Here is a 24,566-nt window from a genome sequence, read left to right as displayed (position 1 = left end):
GGTTTCAGCTAGTACTACTGTCCCTAACGCCACTCTCTCCTCCCCTGTAGATACTACTCTGGATAGCACTGACATTACTCTTCCTACCACGGACACGCCATACTCAACAAGTGCTACTCAAGTTTCAACTAGTACTGCTGTCCCTGATACCACTATACATTTCCCTAGTAATACTACTACTGATAGCACTAATGTTACTCTTCCCATCACAACCATGCCTTACCCAACAAGTACTGCTGAATTTTCAGCTAGTACTTCTGTCCCTAATGCCACTATACCTTCCCCTATAAATACTACTACTGATGGCACTAATGTTACTTTTACTATCACAACAATGCCTTACCCAACAAATGCTACTGAAGTTTCAACTAGTACTACCATCCCTAATGCTACTACATCTTTCCCTATTACTACTACTACTGATAGCACTGATATTACTCTTCCTATCACAGACATGCCTTACTCAACAAGTATTACTGATGTTTCAACTAGCACTTCTGTCCCTAACACCACTGTATCTTTCCCTATAAATACTACTACTGATAGCACTGATATCACTCTTCCGGTCACAGCCATGCCTTACCCAACAAGTACTACTGATGTTTCAACTAGTACTACTGTCCCTAATACCACTATTTCTTCCCCAATAAATATTACTACTGATAGCACTGATATCACTCTTCCTGTCACAGACATGCCATACACAACAAGTGCTACTCAAGTTTCAATTAGTACTACTATCCCTAATGCCACTATACCTTCCCCTATAAATACTACTACTGATAGCACTATTACTCTTCCTATCACGGACATGCCATACACAACAAGTGCTACTCAAGTTTCAGCTAGTACTACTGCCTCTAATAATACCACTATTTCTTCCCCAATAAATATTACTACTGATAGCACTAATGTTCCTCTTCCAGTCACAACCATGCCTTACCCAACAAGTACTGCTGAAGTTTCAACTAGCACTTCTGTCCCTAACACCACTGTATCTTTCCCCCAAAATACTACTACTGATAGCACTGATATCACTCTTCCAGTCACAGCCATGTCTTACCCAACAAGTACTATTGATGTTTCAACTAGTACTACTGTCCCTAACACCACTATATCTTCCCCTATAAATACTACTACTGATAGCACTGATATCACTCTTCCTGTCACAGACACGCCATACACAACAAGTGCTACTGAAGTTTCAACTAGTACTACTGTCCCTGATATCACTATATCTTCCCCAATAAATACTACTGCTGATAGCACTAATATTACTCTGCTAGTCACAACCATGCCTTACCCAACAAGTACTACTGAAGTTTCAACTAGTACTACTGTCCTTAATACCACTATATCTTCCCCTATGAATGCTACCACCAATAGCACTAATGATCCTTTTCCAGTCACAACCATGCCTTTCCCAACAAGTGCTACTGAAGTTTCAACTAGTACTACTGTCCCTAATACCACTCTCTCTTCCCCTGTAAATACTGCTACTACTGATAGTACTCATATCACTCTTCCTGTCACAGCCATGCCTTCTTACACAACAAGTACTACTGAAGTTTCAACTAGTACTGCTGTCCCTAATACCACTATTTCTTCCCCAATAAATACTACCACTGATAGTACTAATGTTCCTCTTCCAGTTACAACCATGCCTTACCCAACAAGTGCTACTGAAGTTACAACTAGTACTACTGTCCCTAATACCACTATTTCTTCCCCAATAAATATTACTACTGATAGCACTGATATCACTCTTCCTGTCACAGACATGCCATACACAACAAGTGCTACTCAAGTTTCAATTAGTACTACTGTCCCTAATGCCACTATACCTTCCCCTATAAATACTACTACTGATAGCACTATTACTCTTCCTATCACGGACATGCCATACACAACAAGTGCTACTCAAGTTTCAGCTAGTACTACTGCCTCTAATAATACCACTATTTCTTCCCCAATAAATATTACTACTGATAGCACTAATGTTCCTCTTCCAGTCACAACCATGCCTTACCCAACAAGTACTGCTGAAGTTTCAACTAGCACTTCTGTCCCTAACACCACTGTATCTTTCCCCAAAAATACTACTACTGATAGCACTGATATCACTCTTCCGGTCACAGCCATGTCTTGCCCAACAAGTACTATTGATGTTTCAACTAGTACTACTGTCCCTAACACCACTATATCTTCCCCTATAAATACTACTACTGATAGCACTGATATCACTCTTCCAGTCACAGCCATGCCTTACCCAACAAGTACTACTGATGTTTCAACTAGTACTACTCTCTCTAATACCACTATTTCTTCCCCAATAAATATTACCACTGATAGCACTAATGTTCCTCTTCCGGTCACAACCATGCCTTACCCAACAAGTACTGCTGAAGTTTCAACTAGCACTTCTGTCCCTAACGCCACTCTCTCTTCCCCTGTAGATACAACTACTGATAGCACTGATATCACTCTTCCTATCACAGCCACGCCTTACCCAACAAGTACTACTGATGCTTCAACTAGTACTACTGTCCCTAATACCACTATTTCTTCCCCAATAAATATTACTACTGATAGCACTAATGTTCCTCTTCCAGTCACAACCGTGCCTTATCCAACAAGTGCGACTGAAGTTTCAACTAGTACTACTGTCCCTAATGCCACTCTCTCTTCCCCTGTAGATACAACTACTGATAGCACTGATATCACTCTTCCTGTCACAGACACGCCATACACAACAAGTGCTACTGAAGTTTCAACTAGCACTACCATCCTTAATACCACTATATCTTCCCCAATAAATACTACCACTGATAGTACTAATGTTCCTCTTCCAGTCACAACCATGCCTTTCCCAACAAGTACTACTGAAGTTTCAACTAGTACTACTGTCCTTAATACCACTGTATCTTCCCCTATGAATGCTACCACTGATGATAGCACTAATGTTCCTCTTCCAGTCACAACCATGCCTTACCCAACAAGTGCTACTGATGTTTCAACTAGCACTTCTGTCCCTAATACTACTATATCTTCCCCTAAGTATACTACAACTGATAGCACTGATATCACTCTTCCGGTCACAGCCACGTCTTACCCAACAAGTGCCACTGATGTTACAACTAGTACTACTGTCCCTAATACCACTATGTCTTCCCCAATAAATATTACTACTGATAGTACTAATGTTCCTCTTCCAGTCACAACCATGCCTTACCCAACAAGTGCTACTGAAGTTACAACTAGTACTACTGTCCCTAATGCCACTCTCTCTTCCCCTGTAGATACAACTACTGATAGCACTGATATCACTCTTCCTATCACGGATACGCCATACACAACAAGTGCTACTGAAGTTTCAACTAGTACTACTGTCCCTGATATCACTATATTTTCCCCAATAAATACTACTGCTGATAGCACTAATGTTCCTCTTCCAGTCACAACCATGCCTTTCCCAACAAGTAGTACTGAAGTTTCAGCTAGTACTACTGTCTCTAATACTACTATATCTTCCCCTGCAAACACTACTCGTGTCTAGCACTAATGGTATTCTTCTTGTCACAATCATGCCTTTCCCAGCAAGTGCTATTGAAGTTATTGATATGAATGTTCCTAATTCTATTGTGCCTTTCCCTGCAAATACTACTACTGCCAGAACTAGTGCTACACTTCCTATCACAGCGACTTCTTTCCCAACAAGTACTACTGATACTAGCTAGCACTTGTACTCCTGTTCTTATTACCTCTACTCATTCTTCAACAAATACTGTTGCTACTAGCACTAATAATACTCGCCCACTACACTGTATTCCTACAGATATTGCTGCTGATACTACTAGCAATAGTTTTCTATTGTGACTCGTTTCTCTGAAAGTATTTATGATAAGAACACTACTTTTGCTACAGTAACCTCTCCTCTTACAGTAACCCCTTCTCCAGCTGCTAGCCTTGGTACTGATGCTCTGATTACAAATTATCCTTCCCCTAAAATGCCTGGGGACAATAGTACTAGTAATGCTTTTTCTGCAGTGACTACTTACCCTTCATAAACTCACGCCATTTGCACAAATACTCCTCCTGTGACTACTTTTTTTCTGTATGTATGGGGGCTGCCAGCAATGGTAATATTGTTCCTGATGAGTACTCTTTCTTCTCCAAGTACTGCTGCTATTAGTACTTATTTAAGAGATAATACTAGATTGTTGCTGCTCCCTCTAATGACTGAATTAACTGACGAAGTGCTAACTCTTCCACAGACCAGAAATCACCCAGACAGAGATGAGTAGGTAAAGATATGAGACAGGGGAGACAATCTCTACCCTGGGATCAGAGTTCATAGTTTTGTTTGCTTTGTCTTCTACTTACCAGCTTTTCCCTCCTTGTTTTACTATCTAGACTCTCCTTCAGTGTGTTAAGACTTTCAGCATGTTCTTGGACTTTCATACCCACAATCACCATTTATTCCTGATCTATTATTTCCTAAGATCACCCCTGTGTATAGGCTCATGGTCATAACCAAATATTGCCATTTAGGTGCTACTGAAGGCTTAACCCTAGGACAGTATTTTGAAAATGTAGTTTGGGAAACCAGGGGAGACCCCAGAACTCTGGGGTCTACAAGGTCAAGCCTCTTTTCATATAAATACTCTGGTGTTTTTGCCATTTTCACTCATCCTCTCATTGATATACAGTGTCACTTTCCAGAGACCACGCTCTGTGGTGTCCCAATAGATGAATATGGAAACTGATACAAGAATCCAGCTGTCTTCCATTAAGCCAGACATTAAATAGATTTACAAATGATACAACAATGTCATTCTTCTCACTGTTTTTGCTTTGAAAAATATAGTGGCCTTTCATTCAAAATATATTATTTATGTCAACATGTATTTGATATATTGTTATTTTTAATGAATGAAGAAATAAATATTTCGCAAAACATTTGACAAATGACTCCATTTTTCTTAATGCAGCAAATGTTTGGAGATATAATCCACCCAAACAAAACACAGGGTCTTCACTAAATTTGAAAGTAAAGTGGTCCTGAGACCAAAAGTTTGAGAATCACTTCCCTAGGACAACAACGGCCTAGTTTCACTGTCAGGTCCTGGGCAAATATAGTGTGCAAACAAAACAAAGCAAAACTCATCATTCTAAACGATATCAACGGACTTGCTCCCAGGCTCCCTCACGTGTATGTCTATTGAGGGAGCTCCGAGGCATTTCTCTTGTTGGCACCACAAAACCTGATCCTGGACAAAGAGCTCTGTGTCCCATGGCACATGAACCCTGTGGCCAGGCTGCCACACTGGGGCAGATTCATTGGCCAAAGGCTTCACTTTTTTTCTGAAGCCTTTGGGACTTGAAACACTGAAGAGGAATTTGTTCAAACAATCATAGTTCTCTAGTTAGTGAACTTCAATCCCTCTGTGTATATACATGGATTGTAATTATAAGCATGGAATTTTGAAAAGGTAAGTGCTCCCTGAAAAAAGAACAACAGCCCCAAACAACAAATGCAGAGCTATATTGAGAACAGATAACCAACAAGTCCTGCTGTGCAGCAAAGGGGACTCTGCTCAATATTCTCCAACAGCCTGAATGGGAAAAGAATTTTTAAAAGAACAGACACATGCATACGTATAATTGAATCACTTTGCAGTATATCGAAAATTAACATACGACTGGTAATCAGCTAGACTCCAATAAAAAATCATGATCGCATAAGCAGCAACAACAAAAACAGAAAAGAAAGACAATCTGGCCTTACTTCAGACATTTGAAGAAACTCGAGAATTGAAACTCCAGTCCGTCCACAAGATGTGGTCCTGGAACCAGGTTCAGAAAACTGGGAGAGGCAAGAGGTGAAAGAAAGCATTAGCTTGCTGCTTCTGAGTCTTAAGCTTTGACGACACCTTAGTCGTCATAGTCTTAAGATGGCACCTATGCTTACATCTAAAACACACGGTCGCCTTCACTGGACCAGTTCTGGAAGCACCACCTGTACAGATCGGTGCAGGGACAACTGCTACCGGTGGACACCATCGTCTGTTACTTGTCTCAGCTTCCTCATCTACGAGGTTGAGTCAACATTGGAAATGCGTTTTCATTCTGTAAAACACTATACAATGTTTTATTATGATGATTACATAATCCCTCGAGTGTTCTTATATCTATTTAAACTTTTTCACACAGTAGTCAAAATCTCTTGCTTAGAAAAGCTGACATTTTTCTAAATTGAATTTTTTTCTAAGTAACTCTTTATGTATCTTTAAAAAAATTTTTGCTCCATTTTCATACTTTCTTTGTATAGATCTCATGCTTATTTCTTTTTTAAAAATTAACATTTTTGTTTTGAAATAAGCTTGGAGAAAAGTTGCAAAAATAGCTAAAGACCTTCACTATCCTTTTCACCCAATTTTCCCAAATATCATCCACAAATTGTAAATTATGTACCATATTTACTCTCTCTCTCACACACACACATGTGTATAATTTGAGAGTTGTAGACACAATGTCTCAACATCACAAAATGCTTTAGTATAAATTTCCTTAAAACACGAGGACATATTCTCACATAATCACAATATAATCAGACAAGTCAGAAAGTTGATGTTCATACAGTGCCACCATATGATGCAGAGACATTAGTCAAATTTTGCCAATCATCCTAATAATGTTGTTTATAAAGAACACTAAACACGGACTTCCCTGGCAGTCCAGTGGGTGTCCACTGACCTGGACATGGGTTCAATTCCTGGTTGGGAAACTAAGATCCTGCATGTCTTGTGGCACAGCCAAAAACATTCTGAAAAAGAAAAAAAAACCTAAGCAAGGATAATGACAAGGAGCACATGCTGCATTTGCTTAATGGAATTTTTGTTTGTTTTTCAGTCTTCTCTCCTGTGGAACTATTCCTCAGCCTCTCTTTTTCTCCTTTGATTTTGATGATTACAAGTCAGATCTTTGTAGAATATTCCTCATTAGGGGTTTGTCTAATACTTTCGCATGATTATATTGAGGTTGTATATTTCTTGGACAGATATAACATAGAGTTGATGTTATGTCCTTCCTGGTACTCCTGTCAGGAGGTAAGTGGTGTTTGTCCATGATTGGTGATGCCAACTGGCTGACTTGGTTGAAGTGGTGACTCTCAGTCCTCTGCATGGGAAAGTTACAACTTTTTCTCATCATAATGAATAGCTATATTATATGGAGATAATTTGAGGCTATGTAGCTATCTAGTTCCTCTTCTACTAGTTTTTATCATCATCTATCGATGATTCTTATCTGATTCAATTATTACTATGAATTTATTAAATGGTGATTTTCTAACTTCACATTTTTTTCTGTATTTGTTACTTGGCATTATAAGGGCTCTTCTTTCTTTGCTATTTTTTAAAGTAATCAATTTATTTTAATTGGAGCCTAATTACAACACTGTAGTGGTTTTTGCCATATATTGACATGAATCAGCCATGGGTGTACATGTGTTCCCCATCCTGAACCCCCCCTCCCACCTCCCTTCCCATCCCATCCCTCAGGGTCATCCCAGTGCACCAGCCCCGAGCACTCTGCCTCATGCATCAGACCTGGGCTGGAGATCTGTTTCACATATGATAACATACATGTTTCAATGCTATTTATTTTTTGAGTGGTGTTTGGTAAATAGCCACTTCCCTGAGCCCCCACATGCACCCCTTCTCTGAGGTCCCCACACGTCCTCACAATCTAGCAACTAACAGTCTAGCTCTTGGAATTCAGGGAGCTTCCAGGGCTTGTCGTGGCTGGTGTTTACTCGGACTGGTCAGCCCTTGTGCTGTCGCTCCAACGTGTGAAGCCAGAGTGGGATTCCTGCTCATTCAGGAAGCTGACTGGTTAAGAGCGGTGGAACTTCTGGTTCAGTGGTCCTCAAGCTCGGGTGCATATTGGAAACACCCAGAGAGTGTAATGATGGATGCTAATGCCTGGACGCTGCCCCCATCACCCAGGTGACTCTAACCTGCCATCAAGGTAGGCAGCCACTGGGGTGGGGAGGCAGAGGAGTTGAGAAGCTTCTTGCTCAGTCTGAGCTTAGTATAGCATGAATTGAGACTTGATGAGAACTCTAGCAAACAGTAGTAACAAATTACGTTATCAACTTCATGAAGGAGAGGAAGAGAGCCAGGGGAAGGATGAAGAAGTGGGTGGTAGGTGGTGGGGACGAGGAGCAGAGAAAAAGAGAAAAGATGGCAAGAGAGGAGAGAGAAGGAGAGAGAAACAGGGCAAAATGTAAATGGATAAAGCTCGTTTAAAGGGCTTATGGGAATTCTTGCAACGATAAATTTGAAATTGTATCAAAATATTCTTATTCCACGGGAAAGACCAGAATCCTTGTAAACTTTATGGGTCCTCTTGTCTTCCAGGGCTTCCCAGGTAGCTCCAGTGATAAGGAACCCACCTGCCAATGCAGGAGACATGAGCAGATGCAGGTTTGACCCCTGGGTCAGGAGGGTCCCTGGGTCAGGAGGGTCCCTGGGTCAGGAGGGTCCCTGGAGGAGGGCATGGCAACCCGCTCTAGTATCCTTGCCTGGAGAATCCCACGGACAGAGGAGCCTGGTGGGCTACAGTCCATAGATCACAAAGAGTCGGACCTGACTGAAGCGACTTAGCACGCATGCACCTCTTGTCTTCACACACGAAAAAGCAATGAGGGAATAAATGATTTATTTACCCTCCACATTTAAGATGGAGTTTTGAGTAGAGGAGGTAGGATGGGAAAAAAGTTATAGTCTCAGAGTCACTCAGAGCTGACCTGAACTTAGGGACCAACTGAGGGGTGAGGTGTGGCAGACACCCAAGTGCCAAGATGTTCTAGGAGGAAGTAGGGGTCATCCTTTTCTACCTTAACACTCAGCCCGTCTATTTGAAGTGTATCATTAGGCTTTCTGGAAATAGTCACAAAACACATAAATTGGGGGAAAAAAAAAAAAGCTTGAGGTCATATAATTCCCAGCAGTATCATCTAATGTTTTTCCGTCACCTAGTTTTGTCCGACTCTTTGCGAAACCCCATGGACTGCAGCACGCCAGGCTTTGCTGTACTATCTAAAAGTGAAAGTCTCTCCATTGTGTCTGACTCTTTGCGACCCCATGGATTATACAGTCCATGGGATTCTCCAGTCCAGAATACTGGAGTGGGTAGCCTTTCCCTTCTCCAGGGGATCTTCCCAACCCAGGAACCAAACCCAAGCCTCCTACATTGCAGGTGGATTCTTTACCAGCTGAGCCACAAAGCTCATATTAGCCATATGTATAGTCTAATACATATGCATAAGATAAATGCACTCCTTTTAAATATAGAAGCATGTCATTATCCATAAATTGATATAAATTATAGTTTCTCTCCAGAGGCAGTCAGTGGGGAGAAATGGTCCACTAGGAAAGGCTTAGAGGAGCGTGCCCTGAACCCAAGGCAAAAATGGCCAGCCAAGGGCTCCTAGAAGTTTGATCACAGCTCCACAAGGTTGGGTCAGAGGGGCGGGGAAGGTGGTGCTGTCCATTTCCTGTTCATTTCAGTAGCTCCTATTCTGACCTAATGTCAAGCTCACAGGTGGTGCTCAGTGAATATGTACATGATGACTAGCTGCTGAGATCAGGAGATGGAGAGGAAAATCAATGAAAGAAGGAAAACTAAAGTGGGTGCAGAGGAGTGCAATAGTGCGAGGGACGTGCACCAGTCTCCGGGCTGGAGAAATGGAGCATTGGGAGATTCTGACTGCAGAACTCTGGGGAGGTCGCTCAGCTGACTTGAACTTATCAGGACAGACCTGAGAATAAGGCTGCAGCACAGACTGAGGTTTGACATCAGAAACCCATCCAGGAGGTTCTTCTATTTTCTTTTTGTTTTTACCTGAAAGATCGAGGGTGGAAGAATTTGCTTGCAGGGGTGGGGGGGTGCGGGCGCTTGGAGTAACACAGTTTTGAATAGAAAGGTCAGACTTTTTTGTGAGTTGGGCAGACTGGAGAGAAAAGGTCCGTTTTGCTTTTGTTTGATGTTTATTTATTTGTTTGCTCCAGGTCTTAGTTGTGGTACCAGGGATCTTCAGTTGCATCATGTGGGATGGAATCTGGTTCCCTGAGGAGGGATTGAACCCAGGCCCCCCTGCACTGGGAGTGCAGAGTCTTAGCCACGGGGCCACCAGGGAGATGCCCAAAAGGTCTGTTTTGATTGTTTTAAGTTTCAGTCTAGATTAGTTTTGATCTGTGTGTTTCTTCATGCTGTAGAAAGTCATTTGTGAACCTCAAACTACTGCCAAAGGGCCTTACCAATGTTTTTAGATTATTACTTACAGAAAAGCCTCCATTTCCCTTGAATGGTGACCACAGCGAAGCCCAGTAGCAAACTCTGGCTTCGGGTAAGCCATGTTTTCTGCTTTGCTTGGCAACCCACTCCAGTATTCTTGTCTGGAGAACCCCATGGACAGAGGAGTGCGGCTGGCTATGGTCCATAGGGTTGCACAGAGTTGGACATGACTGAAGCGACTTGGCATGCACACACATGAACTCCAGCAGCGGCAAGAAATTTAGAGACCAGATCTCTAATCTTCAGGGAATTAAGATCCTCTAAACACCCTGGAATATTCAGGGTAGGGGTCCCTTCCAGAGGACAGGGGAACCATGGGCAAGGTAATTCACAGGCTGGCATGCCCTCGACCTGTTTTCAGAGCCCAGGTCAGCCTCCCTAGCCAGGCAGGCTCTTGACACCTGGTGATCTGAGTGTTGAGAATGTGATACATATTGAGGGGCTAAAGATCACCTGGCAGTCAAGGCACACCTGAGGCAAGCGAACGATGTATTAGAAGCTGCATTTAGGGCAACCGGATCCTCAAATGCCCTCTGGATGCCTCAGCCTGCGCCTTTAAGAGACCACCTTAGTGGCAGCTGCTTCCCCTGGACCAAAGGCTCAAAGGAAAGAGAAGGCACTGGGAAGCGAGTTGAATTCTGTTTAATTTGGTGACTTGAACTTTGTCCCCTATAAACAGAGCCTCTCCCTTCACCACAAGAAGCACACATGTGGCTGCCTCTGCCTCACAGGGAGGGTTGGACAAAGCTGTCAGCAGGAAAGAGAAACAGGAGCCCCTCCAGGGCCAGCACGAGCTGAGGAGGGTTTACAGGGCTCCCTCTGCGCATTCAAGCACCCTCCTCCCCCCACAGCATCTCCTTGAGCGAGTCTGGGTACCGGACTGCTCAGAGACCTCGTCCCTCACCCAGCCTTGAATCCAGATTTCGTTAGAGGACGTGTGGTCCTGCCAATGCTTCTAGGATGCTTTGAAGGATGGATTGTCAAGCTTGTCATGGGACAGGCTCTGTGGTCTCTGTGTCATGCCCAGGCCTGCAGTCATGACTGAGGTCATGGGAAGGGGCACAGATGGGGACTTTGGGGGCCAAGGGGGGAGTTCGTGTGACGATAAGGGGAGGTGCGAGCAGGAAAGGGGCCTAAGTATGTGGCTGAGGAGACGGTATCAGATTCCAGCCTGCAGGGTGGCAAGGAGCCAAGACAGGGCCCCCTGCCCAAACAAGAGGGTGGCCAGGGGGAGGCACCTCAGGGTGGCACTGCTGGACCCCGAGAGGACCCTGGGGGCTGCCCTGAAGCCTGCAGGGGTTTTGTCCTGGGGCTCCACTTTGCCTCCAGAGGACTCCAAACAAGGGCCCCGGGGAGTAGGGTTGATGTCCTGAATCCAGCCTGTTGTGTTTTCCACTAGCTCCTGCAGGAAAAGGAGGGAAAAGGCTGAAGGCAGACGCGCCCCCACCTCCTTTCATTTCTAAGACCTTCCTTGGCCATCCCCAGTCCCTGCAGCCTCACAGGCTGACCGGGAGACACCCACCCACACCCAGAGCTGCATCAGCCCTCCTCTGCTCGCTCAGCTTCTTCTCTGACCCAGCGTTCCTGCCATTGCCATGCACACCCCCTTTCTCCTCTTTTCTGGCCTCGTCCAAACCATCCCTCACTCCTTTAGCCCTAGCCCTGAGAGCGCAGTGTCTCCCGGGACACTTACATCAATGGTCTTTATTATCACTGTCTGCTGGGCCTCCTTGCAGGCATTCTCAGCCTTCTTAATGCTCTCTGGGGTCCACTCCACATTGCTCATGGCCATCATGCCCTCCATGGAGCTGCCGTGGGCAGAAAGAGCAGACACTAGTTCAGGGGTGACTTAAAGCTTTGGCAAAATGTGTGAAAAGCAGCCTCACTTTTGTTAGCATCAGTTCCATGTCAGCGTAAACTAAGGAATGTCTTACAACTCAGTAAGACAACCGTGAGCATGGCAGAAGGCAAATCATCAGAATTAGAGATGAGAATTTATTTAAAGTGAAAAACAGGAAGTGCTGACTCTTTACAGAAGTGTTTCTTGATCTGGGGACCATGAAGTCCAAGAAGGTTGATGGGATGACTTCTGGGAACCCATACATGTTCTGAAATTGTCTGTGAAATGAAATGTGTTTGCAAAGATGTGCATTTTTCTTGGAAAGGAGCTTCAGCATTTTCATCAGAGCCTCAGGGAGGACCTTAGTCCCAAGTAATGAAAAGGTTACTGCATACGTGCTGAGTCACTTCCAACTCTTTGTGACCCCATGAACTCGATAGGCCTTGGTAAGTATCCTGGTGAAGGCATTACATTAGTCAATGATTATCCATTAAAATTATTAAAGTGCGAAAAGGGAAAGTTGCTCAGTTGTGTCTGGCTGTTTGCAACCCTGTGAACTGGAGCCTGCCAGGCTCCTCTGTTCATGGGATTGTCCAGGCAAGAATACTAGAGTGGGTTGCCATTTCCTACTCCAGTGGATCTTCCCAATCCAGGAGCTGAAGTCGGATCTCTTGTGTTTCCTGCATTGGCAGGCAGAATCTTTACCACTGCACCACCCAGAAAGCCCCAATTAAAGGTCACTCCTTGAAAGCAAACAGTGTTCGAATCAGGGAAATGCATGAGAAAAAGGCAAATACTTTGCACACAAATGATCTGACTTCTAGAGGTCAGTCTTGGTCTTATCTTCCAGGATGACTCACTCTGATACCTCCTCCCCCAGCTCGTGGGCCACATAGATGATGTCAGGGTACCCCTGGCAGCTGGAGACGTTGTTTCGGGGATAGTAGAAGAGAAAGACGAGGCACATCTCGTTAATGGTGCTGGGACCCCCCTGGAGAAGAAGAGAGAGCTGGCAACAGTCTTAGTGAGTCATTGACTGAGAAAATGGGAATCCTGGTACCCATCTTATAGTCATGGGATGTGAGCGCATGAAGCCCCACGTGAATCGGTAATACCTTGGAGAAAGAAAGGGGCTTCAAGTGGGATCATCTGAGTCATGGGATAGCCAAGACCAGGGGTAAAGCTATTCCGAGGCTTATTGTCATTCACCATGGTGGGGAGATAGGTACTTACGAATGTCAAGGAGTCGCGGTCCAGCGTCTGGTAGCGACACTCTACCAGCAATTCATCCCCCTGTGCGGAGAGACACAAACGCTGAAAGTAAGAGGCAGAGGGACCAGTCCAGCCTTAGACTTCTTGGCTAACAATAACAAGTGCTGATCCTGCCTTCCCCGGATGCCAGCCATGCCTCCCCAAGCCCGCCTCGCACCGGCTTGATCACCACTCGATAAGGTAAATCTCGAGTCTCCTGCAGATTGAAGTCGTAGGCATCATCTTTACAGATTACGCGGAGTTGAGTTCCATTTCTGGAGGGAGACAACGTGGGGAGAGGAGTAAGGCGAAGCCGACGCGGGGAGGGGGCTCTTTCAACAAAGCAGCAGCGTGTGGGCACAGATGGCCTGTAAAACAAAAGTCTCCACCCTCCGTCATCTCTACTCCAGGAACAGTTCTAGCTTCTCCTGCTCCAACTGAGCATAACCTCATGCTGCAGAATAAACAACTGCTCCTAAAATGTATTTGCAAACACAGAAGGGAGTGCTTCCAGTCTGTGTCTCCCTTACCTGTACTGCACCGCCTGCAGAGCGCGGCCGGCCAAGTGGGTGTGGAGCAGGTAGCCGAAGACTTGGATGTCGGGCACTGGAGCCCGGTTCATCTGCGGCAGGGAGGAGACCACCTGGTCCGTTAGGAACGCTACTGCTTCTTGGTTTCCTCCTTTACTATCTGACACCTTCCTCTGAAGACTGGAACACACCCCTTTAGTCCCTGCTGGGCCTTCTGGCCCAGCCATGACTCCCACCTCCCCTCCACCAGCCAGGTTGGGTCAATTTCCCAAATCACCAGGCGGTGGGCCTTCTCTGGCTTGGAGACTCGGGCTGTGCGCTGGTGGATCACACCAGATCTATGACTGGGAACGGGGCATCTCAGGGGAAGTAGGGGGTGGGGGGCCACCTTCCAGCTTCACCTCTTCAAACTTCTCTGTCTTACACAGTCCATAGGACCTGAAGGACTCGGCGCTGGGGGGGATGAAGTGGATGGGGAAAGTGAAGACACCCAGCTGCAGGACGCCCATGTCAAACTTGCGCAGGTGCGCGGTGTAGTATACTCGGATCCCCGATGAGTCGTACAGACCTGGGGCAGGCAGGACCAGTCAGAGGAGGCGGGGGAACGGGTCACAGGCTGCAGAGAAAGAGGCCTGGGAAAGCAAGGGTGGGGCTGCGAGCAGGAGTCAGCGGGCCTCCTGCATCAATGCCTAGAGGACTCAGCCAGCCCCATCCACGGGCGCTTCCATAAACGCTGTAGAGGCTCACCAGGCAGATTGTGAAAATTGCTGTAATGAATCTCCAGGCGGATCCACTGGGGGTCCAAGGGCGTCCCAATAGAAATGCCCACGTCGTCTGGAAACTGGTAACTCTGGTGGAAGGAGGGAGGTTTGGCAGCAAGAATGGCTGGGAAGTAGATGCAGGAGACGCCCCCCACCCTGGCACTTACCCGTGTCTTCTCGCCTCCATCCCAGACCTCCCTTGTCTCCATCTTCCACCCATCCACCAATCCTCACTGCCTGACCACAGGTGTCCCCTTGGCCACCGATTTCCCTCATCACAGGGACTCACTGCGCCCCCGACAGCCCAGCCCACGATGACCTGCGAGCAGAGGGAGAAGGCGGGGTCGGCCCCGTAGCAGTCGCTGATGCCGGTGGGGAGAGCGCTGGCATTGCCGCAGGCGTACACCAGGATGTGGTGCACAATTGTCTCGTTGTGCTGGACCAGCTTGGGCTCGAACTGGGCACGGGATGCAAGACACAGCACGGTCAAGATCTTCTGGGTCAAGTCCTTATCCTTTGAGTCCCCACCCCCACCTCGCTTTCTTTTCCTCAAATATTAATGAAACTATGCCCAGGTCTCCACGTCCCTCTTCCTCGTCCATTTCCTCTGTTTCCTCCTTCCCCAGCCTGTCATTTCCCTGGCACTCCACCCGACTCCTCTCTCAGCCCTCATTCGTTTTAAAACCCTTTCCTGAGAACACAGCACAGGTCTAGCCGGGAATATCCCAAGACTTCCGACTTCCCTTTAATAACCTCATCGGTTCCTTATATCTGAGCCTGTGGCCACACCTTGTTGGAGTTGCTCTCTAAAGAAAACCATGGTTCGCACACTTTGGCCATTCACAGTAAGGTCACACTTTCATTTATTCGATCAAAATTGTAATCACTCAAATGTGAAATCAGGTGACCTACCTGAGTCTCCTCTGACCAGACTTTGCCGACCTGACAGCCTTTGGCCACATGTCCCTACTCCCCCACCAGCCTGCACTTCCTCCAGGGCTAAAAGAACACATTTCTGGGTCCAAGGTAGGGCTCATCCTTTGGTCTTTGCAGGCACTTAGTAACTAATGACCATCATCAAAATCACTGCTGCACCATGGGGCATGAGTGAAACAGTGCTGGGAGCTGTAGTTCTGGGCTCAGGAAATCCTGGAACTGCCACCTACACCAGACCTGGCCTGGCCCCCAGGTCCTCCTGGACACCTTCATCCTACACCTCTTCAGAGTCAACCGTGCCCACTGCCTGTCTCAACCACCTTGACAATGTCCCGTCATCTGGTTCATGGTACCTTGTAGATGTGGTGCTTCTTGCTAACGATGGGGAGAGGAAGGAAGGTGCAGGCGTACGTGGTGTCATCCTCTGGGATGAGGAACTAGAGGGGGACATGCAGAGGCTGAACGGGTGGGAGGGAGGCTCCCAGAGAAGCAGGGGAAGGGACAGGTCAGGGAAGGGCAGCCACTGGAGGGCCAGTTTGACCATCCTCAGGGGACCAAGGGGAGTCAGAGGAACCTGGGTTCCAGGAATGTACTGACTATTGGGTGCAAGAGGAAGGTCTGGATAGAGTGGAAGGTGGGGAGGGGGCTGGAGGTGACTGGGCAGGAAGGAGGGGGTCTTACATCAGTGATCTCCAAGTCATGGATGATGGTGTCCTCAGGGGCATCGAGATCATCAGGGTGGACGATTTGGAGCAGGAAGATGGACTTCACAAAAGTACGCTCCCGATCTATCTTTGGGGTGTCATCCAGGCCGTAGGCGGCCAGCACCCTCACAGTGTCGCTCTGTGGGTGTCAAGGGCGTCCAGCTGCTGCCACCCACAAGCAGCACTTTGCACACACCCACACCCAACCACCGCACAAGTCACTGGCTTACAGTGCAACTGATAGGGACAGGGTGAAGGGACAAAGTGGGTGATTAAATAGTTAATCCCACTAAGGGATTAAAAGTATGAGAGACCCCTGTGAGTTAAAGATTATTCAAGAAAACAGGTTTGCATGTGTTAAGTCACTTCATTCACATTTGACCCTTTGCAACCCTATGGACCAGAGCCCACCGGGCTTCTCTGTCCATGGGATTCTCCAGGCAAGAACACTGGAGTGGGTTGCCAGTGCTCTCTCTAGGGGATCTTCTGGACCCTGGGATGGAACCTGGACCTCTTGCATCGCAGGCAGATTCTTTACCATCTGAGCCACCAGGGAAGCCCCTATATGTCGCCAGGGAACTCCGACCAAAGCAGGTTTGAAAGTGAAAATTGCTCAGTCACGTTCAACTCTTTGCAACCCCATGGACTTTACAGTCTATGGAATTCTACAGGCTGGAACACTGGAGTGGGTAGCCTTTTCCTTCTCCAGGGGATCTTCCCAGTGCAGGAATCGAACCAGGGTCTCCTGCATTGCAGGCAGATTCTTTAATAGCTGAGCTATCAGGGAAGCAAAACCAAACAGGCTTATTTAGCAACAAAACCATGCAGCAGAAACAGGAGACATTCACCCAAACAATAAAACAACGGTGGTGTGAAACACACATCCTGCCGGCGAGCTCAGTTAGTTAATGACCACCTAGGACATACTCTCTACACACATAAAAAACAATAATTTGTGGAAAGGTGACATGTGAAAGTGAAAGACCCTCATTGTACTGAGACCCGAAACAATTTTTCCATAGCACCATGACAGTCCTGGCTTGACCATGTAGAGACAAGCAAACTCCCTCACCTGATGCTGAGGAGAAACGGAGGATGGAAGTGTGATGTCTACTCAAGAATGGGGCAGAAGGTGGTCTTCCCCCCGCCTTCCCACTTTTCCTTTGATTATAAACCTGTAACGCACTAGGTTCTCAAGGGCAGCTCCCTCTCACCCACCCGATGTAAGCCCCACAGGTGTCCTCTTCTAGTAAATCCCTTCTCATCTATCACTTTGCCTTTTGCTGAATTTTGTTCTGTGCTGAGACATAAAGAACCAGAGTTCCTCGGAGCCGCCCCCGCAGAACGCCACATTGCAGTTTCAGAATGGACAGGGCTTGAGATTAGGGATCAGAACTAGTTGGGTTTTGGTTCTTCTTAGAGGCTGACCTGCTGCAGATGCTGGGCAAGCCACACCCCCTCTCTCATCCCGTCTCTGAGCCCGTGTCTACAGGTGGTTCACGACACCCTGCAGTTCAAGGAGATCAGGCAAGGTTCTTCAAGAGGGGACGCCAGTGAAGGAGGCATGGGGGGTCAAGGGAAGGCTGCCCATAGAGGGCTGGTGGAGTCACAGGCGGCAGGATTGGGGGGTGGCCATGCTGGAGAATGCTGAGAGAGATGGCAGCCCTGGGAACCGAGACTGGCTGCCCGATGGGCACGGCCACTCCAGGTTGGGATGACATCACCGCCCAGGAGGAAAGGCTGCTTGAAACCAAATGTTCCTCTCCCCTCTCTCTTTTACCGTGATGTCTTGGTCGTGAGGGTCGCAGGAGCGGAAGGGCCTGGAGAAGCGCATGGTGGTGTAGACGGCATCTTCCGTCAGCCCCTGCAGCTCTGCATCCTGGCTCCCATCCTCCTCCAGCGTGTCTTCATCCACCAGGTGCTGGTCCTGGGGCCCAGGGAAGGTCACGGGGTGAGAACTGGGAGCCCTAAGTGCTCACGGCTTTGGAGTAGTCTGAGTCCCTTTAGCCTCACTAAGGTACCAAATTAGCAGAACCTGGGTCTATACAATGTAGTTCACTCCTGGGACAGAGCATGGCATCAAGGGGAGATTCATGGGGAAGAGGGAAGGCATCTGATCCTGCTTGACTTCTCCCATTTCAAATCTCATCTCCACGAATCCTAATATTCCTATATCCCCGAGTCTTAAAAATCCACTTATTCTCTGAAAGCTGTATGCTCTTCGTCTTTTCAGGGGGCTCTTAACATTGACCCTTCCCCATATAAATGCAGTTCAGAATGAGACTGGGAGACAGGTGAGCTGCTTCTTCATCCATAAAGTGGGAGAATAATCCTGTACTTCCTGGTGATACTGGGAGGTTTAATGTGCAAAGATTTGGACCAACCCCTGCTTAACTGAAAGTGCATAATAATTTTAAGCTATTATTATTGTGGGCACTGATGTCATTCCTAGACTATTCAATGTTGTGGTCTCTCTCACTGAGCCTAAAGGTAACAGAGGATGGTGACTGTATCCTAAACAGCTTGGATTCTCCCCCGGTGACCTGCACTGAGACTGTGGCCCAGGACACTTTCTCTTTCAGTCCAATGCCCCCATTCCCTGGGCACTTTAGGGACATTCAGTCTGGAAGACCTAGATTCAACCTCTCCAATGGACCATTTCTGTAGGGAGAGGTCAGCCTTCAGCTGGTGTTCTGGGCCTATGCCTGAATATGTTTGGAAAATATGGATCCTTCCTGGATTCAGAGTCATCCTCCACCCAGCAAGAGACCCAGCATGCTTGGGAGGGAGCCACCCTCAGACTCACCGAGAAATAGACATTGCCGTCAGGCGAGACGCCTCCGACAACCAGGTCACCTCCTGCTCTGCTGTAGCGATTTGTGACACCCAAGCCCACCCAGCCAGCTGTCCGGACCTGGAGCTCGAAAGTGATGATTTCAGCCTCAAAGTCAAAGTCCCAGCGCAGGAAAACAGCGTTAGAAGCGTCTAGGAACCTGGAATAACGCAGATGCGGCGTGGGGCCAAGGCGATCGCCTTGGGAGGGAGTTGCAAGTGCCGTAAATAGAAGCCAGGAGAGAAGGGGACAGGCCATGGCTTCTGGGGTTTGGAGCATCTCTCCTTAGATGGACACTCAAGAAGTACGGACTTATATGCTCCTGCATCTGCGCCAGGCACTGTGCCAGGCACTGTGCCACGGGGGAGGGGCAGACTGGGGCCCCTCTGATCTGATTATCTCTGGGTTCAGAGTGGAGCCACTTACGTAACTCAGGAGATGTGAGGTGCTCAGAGAGAAGGTGCTCTTGCCCTGCAGTGGGCACCTGGCGTGGAATGCTCAGGAGTGAATCACCCTGGCTCTCCCCTGCCAACCCGAGGCAAGCGTCCTGCCCATGGGGACTCCGTGGAATCAAGGCGGCTTTGTTTCTTCCTTCCTCACTCTCTCGCCCTCCTTTTTTTATTTTTTGCAATGCTTCTCTCCCTCTACCTCCCTGCATTCTTTCCCTTCCTGCCCCCCATCCCTGTATCCCTGGATGTTCTTACTGAGCCCTCTGCCCTCTGGCACATGTTCCCCACCCCAGTTTTCACGAGCGTTTTCTATTTTGTCTCTGCGCAGAAGTGATGCACAGACCGGGAGTGGGGGTGGGACTGCACGTAGCCCTGTCTTCCAGCCTCCCTACAGCACAGGAAGGAGAAGAGGTGCTGGCAGGGGGCGAGGAAGGCTTCGATTTCCATCTCCTGGAGGAGTCTTGACTACTAATCCCTGGAAGGACATGTAGAGGTGAGGGAGACATAATCAGCTTTCCAGACGGGCAACTCTGGGGCAGCTTCGAGTTTCTGCACATTGCTGGGGAGGAGCAAGGAGGAGGACGAGACAGAGAAAATGGGGAATAAACATGAATTTGCCTTTGGGATGCTCTGCACTTTCCCCTTCTTCCCATGAATTGCCTTTCAGAGAAATCATATTCAGGGACCCTCCACCAGAGACTTGGCCAGCTTCCCCGCTGGCAGCTGGCAAGCTTTTCAGTGCGATGCAAACAGTGGAAGCCCAGAGGAATATTATAGCATCAAAACACCAGGATGAAAAGGAACTTCAGATCCACTTGATTTCCCAGCCCATTTAATTTTTGGATGAGGAGATGGAATCATCAAGGAGTGACTTGATCAGTGTCTGAGCTCCCATCTGGTCAGTGGCAGAGCAAACATGAGTCCACAGGGGCCCAGGAGAGTGAACACGCCCTTAGGTCACCGACACCCACCGAGAACTCCTTGCCCTGCAGGCATTTCTACCATAACTTGTCCTGGTGGAGGGAGCTGGTGTCATTCACTGGCTGCTCCTTAGGAAAGGGACAGAAGCCTCTCAGCCTAGAGTTCTTTCTCCCATTATCTGATAGAGCCATCCTCACCTGACCCTCAGTGTTCTTTCATCAGACAATGGAGAGGATCTGAAAAAACAAAACAAAACAAGGCTAGCCTGGAGGGCCTCCTCCATCACAGAGTCTGGGCCACACATTTCTACACAGGAATTCAGCTTAAATAAGGGTGGATAGACACTGGAGCCTCTGTCTGAGCCTCCATATAGGGAAGATGAGTGTTCTCATCACCTGCTGAGCTCATCAAAGCTGGTAAGAACCTAGCTGAGGTTGTTTGCAGCTGCTGGGAGCACCTGAGTAGTAGCTGGGGTGCAGCTGAGAGAAAGCACCTTTCTCAAGAGGACAACCGTACCACCCACCCTGAGCAGGGCAGGGAAGGTAAGGAGCTAGGCAGCCATCTGGAAGGAAGAGGCTTACCTTGGCCCTGGATAGGAACCGGGCCAAGAGCAGAGCAGGAGCTTGGGGAGGCACCGATCTTGAAGAGCGGGAGCCTGGGGAGGAGATAACAGGGGTGTCAGAGACATACTGATCCCAATCGCATTTGGGGATTAAGGAGAAGGGAAAAGGGAGAAGGAGCTGTGAAACAGGACAGCCAGGCCTGTAAACCGAGATAGGCCCACGATCTCTTTCCCTGCAATCTGCTCACTGGCCAGAGCACTGACCTGGGGAGAGCCAGTAACCACTGCAACACAGGGGATCCCTGCTCCTGGGTCTCCTCTGTCTGGCTTCTTGTGGGGCTTTTCTCTACTCTCGCTCCCCTTTTCCCCGAGTTACCATTTTCTCCCCTCTCCCAGCCTACTTTCCGCTCATCGTCTAAACCCCAGAGTGATTCTCATGAGAGGAAACATCAGGATTCGGTGCTTGAGTCTTGTGAGGGTGAGCACATATCTTGGCATGCCCGTTGGTCTGGTATTCAAGAGGTGTGATTTGGGCAATGCTTCCCTGAGCTCACTTCTCTCCTTCTCTGGAGTCCTGATGCTGGGAATAGGAAAAGGGGCTGAAGGCAAGAGTGACTCAGCACAGGAGATCAGAGGAGTGGTTACCTGAGAGAAAGGACATCAACAGCACAGTGACAGATGCTGACCACACTTGTGATCACTTTGCAGAGTGTTCAGGTGTTGCATTATAATGCTGTACATCTGAAACAGGTCTTTCCAGGTGGCTCAGATGGTAATGAATTTGCCTGCAATGCAGGAGACCGGGTTCGATCCCTGGGTCAGGAAAGTCCCCTTGAGAAGGGATGGCAACCCACTTCAGTATTCTTGCCTGGAGAACTCCATGGTCAGAGGAGGCTGGTGGGCTATAGTCCATAGAGTCTCAAAGAGTCGGAAACGACTGAGTGACTGACACTTTCAGGCCTGAAACTTCTGAGAAATGGAATATTTCCTGCCATGTTGGTAAACAAAGGATGTCACGGTCATCAGCAATTGCAGCCACCACCAGATGGTGAGCTGGTGAGCTCCAGGCAACTCAGGAAGAAGAATACCTTCTAGCTAACAGCCTTCAGACTATAGCTACTCCCTACAGTGATCCCTGAAGAAACTCAGGGAGTGAAAACACAGGATACTGGCCCCAGATGGCTGAGGTGTATATCAAAAGAATGATTTCACTGAGCCCAGACTCTTACATTTTCCAATACAAAGAAAAGTGCTCAATTCCTTAACTCTAGATAGCTGGTTTTCTTTAATTAACAATTACCTATTGATGCTCAGACTACCTGATCTTTGTAGCAAAACTCCTAAATACCTTGGCTCCCTCCCTTGCTTCCCCCACAGCAGTTCTCAGGGTTACTTGAGATGCACCCTCCCTGGCTTGAAGTCCTAAAAATTCTCATCAAATGAAACGTAACTCTCAACTTTTAGGTTGTGAATAATTTTGTAGTCAACAGTTATATATAAAAAGGGTAGATCCTCCCCCAACAACAAAAAAAAGGGGGAATCAGCACATGCTACTTAGAATATAGTGCAATTCACATTTTGTGCACATTTCAGTTCAGTCGCTCAGTCGTGTCCAACTCTTTGCGACCCCATGAATCGCAGCACGCCAGGCCTCCCTGTCCATCACCAACTCCCAGAGTTCACTCAGACTCACATCCATCGAGTCCGTGATGCTATCCAGCCATCTCATCCTCAGTCATCCCCTTCTCCTCCTGCCCCCAATCCCACCCAGCATCAGAGTCTTTTCCAATGAGTCAACTCTTCGCATGAGGTGGCCAAAGTATTGCAGTTTCAGCTTTAGCATCATTCCTTCCAAAGAAATCCCAGGGCTGATCTCCTTCAGAATGGACTGGTTGGATCTCCTTGCAGTCCAAGGGACTCTCAAGAGTCTTTTCCAATACCACAGTTCAAAAGCATCAATTCTTCAGTGCTCAGCCTTCTTCACAGTCCAACTCTCACATCCATACATGACCACAGGAAAAACCATGGCCTTGACTAGATGGACCTTAGTCGGCAAAGTAATGTCTCTGCTTTTGAATATGCTATCTAGGTTGGTCATAACTTTCCTTCCAAGGAGTAAGCGTCTTTTAATTTCATGGCTGCAATCATCATCTGCAGTGATTTTGGAGCCCCCAAAAATAAAGTCTGACACTGTTTCCCCATCTATTTGCCATGAAGTGATGGGACCGGATGCCATGATCTTCGTTTTCTGAATGTTGAGCTTTAGGCCAACTTTTTCACTCTCCACTTTCACTTTCATCAAGAGGCTTTTTAGTTCCTCTTCACTTTCTGCCATAAGGGTAGTGTCATCTACATATCTGAGGTTATTGATATTTCTCCTGGCAATCTTGATTCCAGCTTGTGCTTCTTCCAGCCCAGCATTTCTCATGATGTACTCTGCATAGAAGTTAAATAAGCAGGGTGACAATATACAGCCTTGACGTATTCCTTTTCCTATTTGGAACCAGTCTGTTGTTCCATGTCCAGTTCTAACTGTTGCTTTCTGACCTGCATATAGATTTCTCAAGAGACAAGTCAGGTGGTCTGGTATTCCCATCTCTTGAAGAATTTTCCACAGTTTATTGTGATCCACACAGTCAAAGACTTTGGCATACTCAATAAAGCAGAAATAGATGTTTTCCTGGAACTCTCTTGCTTTTTCCATGATCCAGTGGATTTTGGCAATTTGATCTCTGGTTCCTCTACCTTTTCTAAAACCAGCTTGAACATTTGGAAGTTCACAGTTCACGTATTGCTGAAGCCTGACTTGGAGAATTTTGAGCATTACTTTACTAGCATGCGAGATGAGTGCAATTGTGCGGTAGTTGGAGCATTCTTTGGCATTGCTTTTCTTTGGAACTGGAATGAAAACGGACCTTTTCCAGTCCTGTGGCCACTGCTGAGTTTTCCAAATCTGCTGGCATATTGAGCGCAGCACTTTCACAGCATTGTCTTTCAGGATTTGAAACAGCTCCACTGGAATTCCATCACCTCCACTAGCTTTGTTCATAGTGATGCTTTCCAAGGCCCATGTGACTTCACATTCCAGGATGTCTGGCTCTAGATTAGTGATCACACAATCTTGATTATCTGGGTCATGAAGATCTTTTTTGTACAGTTCTTCTGTGTATTCTTGCCACCTCTTCTTAATATCTTCTGCTTCTGTTAGGTCCAGACCATTTCTGTCCTTTATCGAGCCCATCTTTGCATGAAATGTTCCCTTGGTATCTCTAACTTTCTTGAAGAGATCTCTAGTCTTTCCCATTCTGTTCTTTTCCTCTATTTCTTTGCATTGATCGCTGAAGAAGACTTTCTTATCTCTTCTTGCTATTCTTTGGAACTCTGCATTCAGATGCTTATATCTTTCCTTTTCTCCTT

The 24,566-nt window shown here is 47.2% G+C and overlaps 2 protein-coding genes across 2 annotated transcripts in view; one reads left to right on the top strand and one right to left on the bottom strand.

The window, feature by feature from the left end:
* Positions 1-3,556, top strand: part of MGAM2 (maltase-glucoamylase 2 (putative)) — a 95,656-nt gene extending 92,100 nt beyond the window's left edge. The window contains exons 49-50 of the mRNA XM_018047487.1: positions 114-558; positions 916-3,556. Coding sequence (XP_017902976.1) covers positions 114-558; positions 916-3,556 — 3,086 coding nt within the window. The remainder of the gene's footprint in view (positions 1-113; positions 559-915) is intronic.
* On the bottom strand, positions 11,522-19,475 carry LOC102180749 (putative DBH-like monooxygenase protein 2). The gene is made up of 13 exons (XM_005701268.2): positions 19,191-19,475; positions 18,165-18,311; positions 16,362-16,523; positions 16,034-16,117; positions 15,034-15,201; positions 14,731-14,833; positions 14,385-14,551; positions 13,984-14,075; positions 13,632-13,728; positions 13,436-13,495; positions 13,063-13,193; positions 12,056-12,170; positions 11,522-11,764 (listed from the first exon to the last, which is right to left on the bottom strand). The coding sequence occupies exons 1-13, from the start codon at positions 19,473-19,475 to the stop codon at positions 11,522-11,524; spliced, it is 1,854 nt and encodes a 617-aa protein (XP_005701325.1).

This window comes from Capra hircus, chromosome 4 (genome assembly GCF_001704415.2).
Source record: "Capra hircus breed San Clemente chromosome 4, ASM170441v1, whole genome shotgun sequence".
Taxonomy (NCBI): Eukaryota; Metazoa; Chordata; class Mammalia; order Artiodactyla; family Bovidae; genus Capra; species Capra hircus.
The sequence above is the reverse complement of the archived record's forward strand: the minus strand, read 5'-3'. Positions and strand labels throughout refer to the sequence as shown.

Bases quoted from the DNA above. Each gene is read 5' to 3' on its own strand.
- LOC102180749 (XM_005701268.2), bottom strand. From the start codon at position 19,475: ATGGCCTGTCCCCTTCTCTCCTGGCTTCTATTTACGGCACTTGCAACT. The intron at 18,312-19,190 runs GTGAGTCTGAGG...CCTGGGCCCCAG, and splicing joins ACGGCAATGTCTATTTCTCG to GACCAGCACCTGGTGGATGA. The intron at 14,076-14,384 runs GTGAAGCTGGAA...TCCCTGCCGCAG, and splicing joins AGACAGAGAAGTTTGAAGAG to ATGAACCGGGCTCCAGTGCC.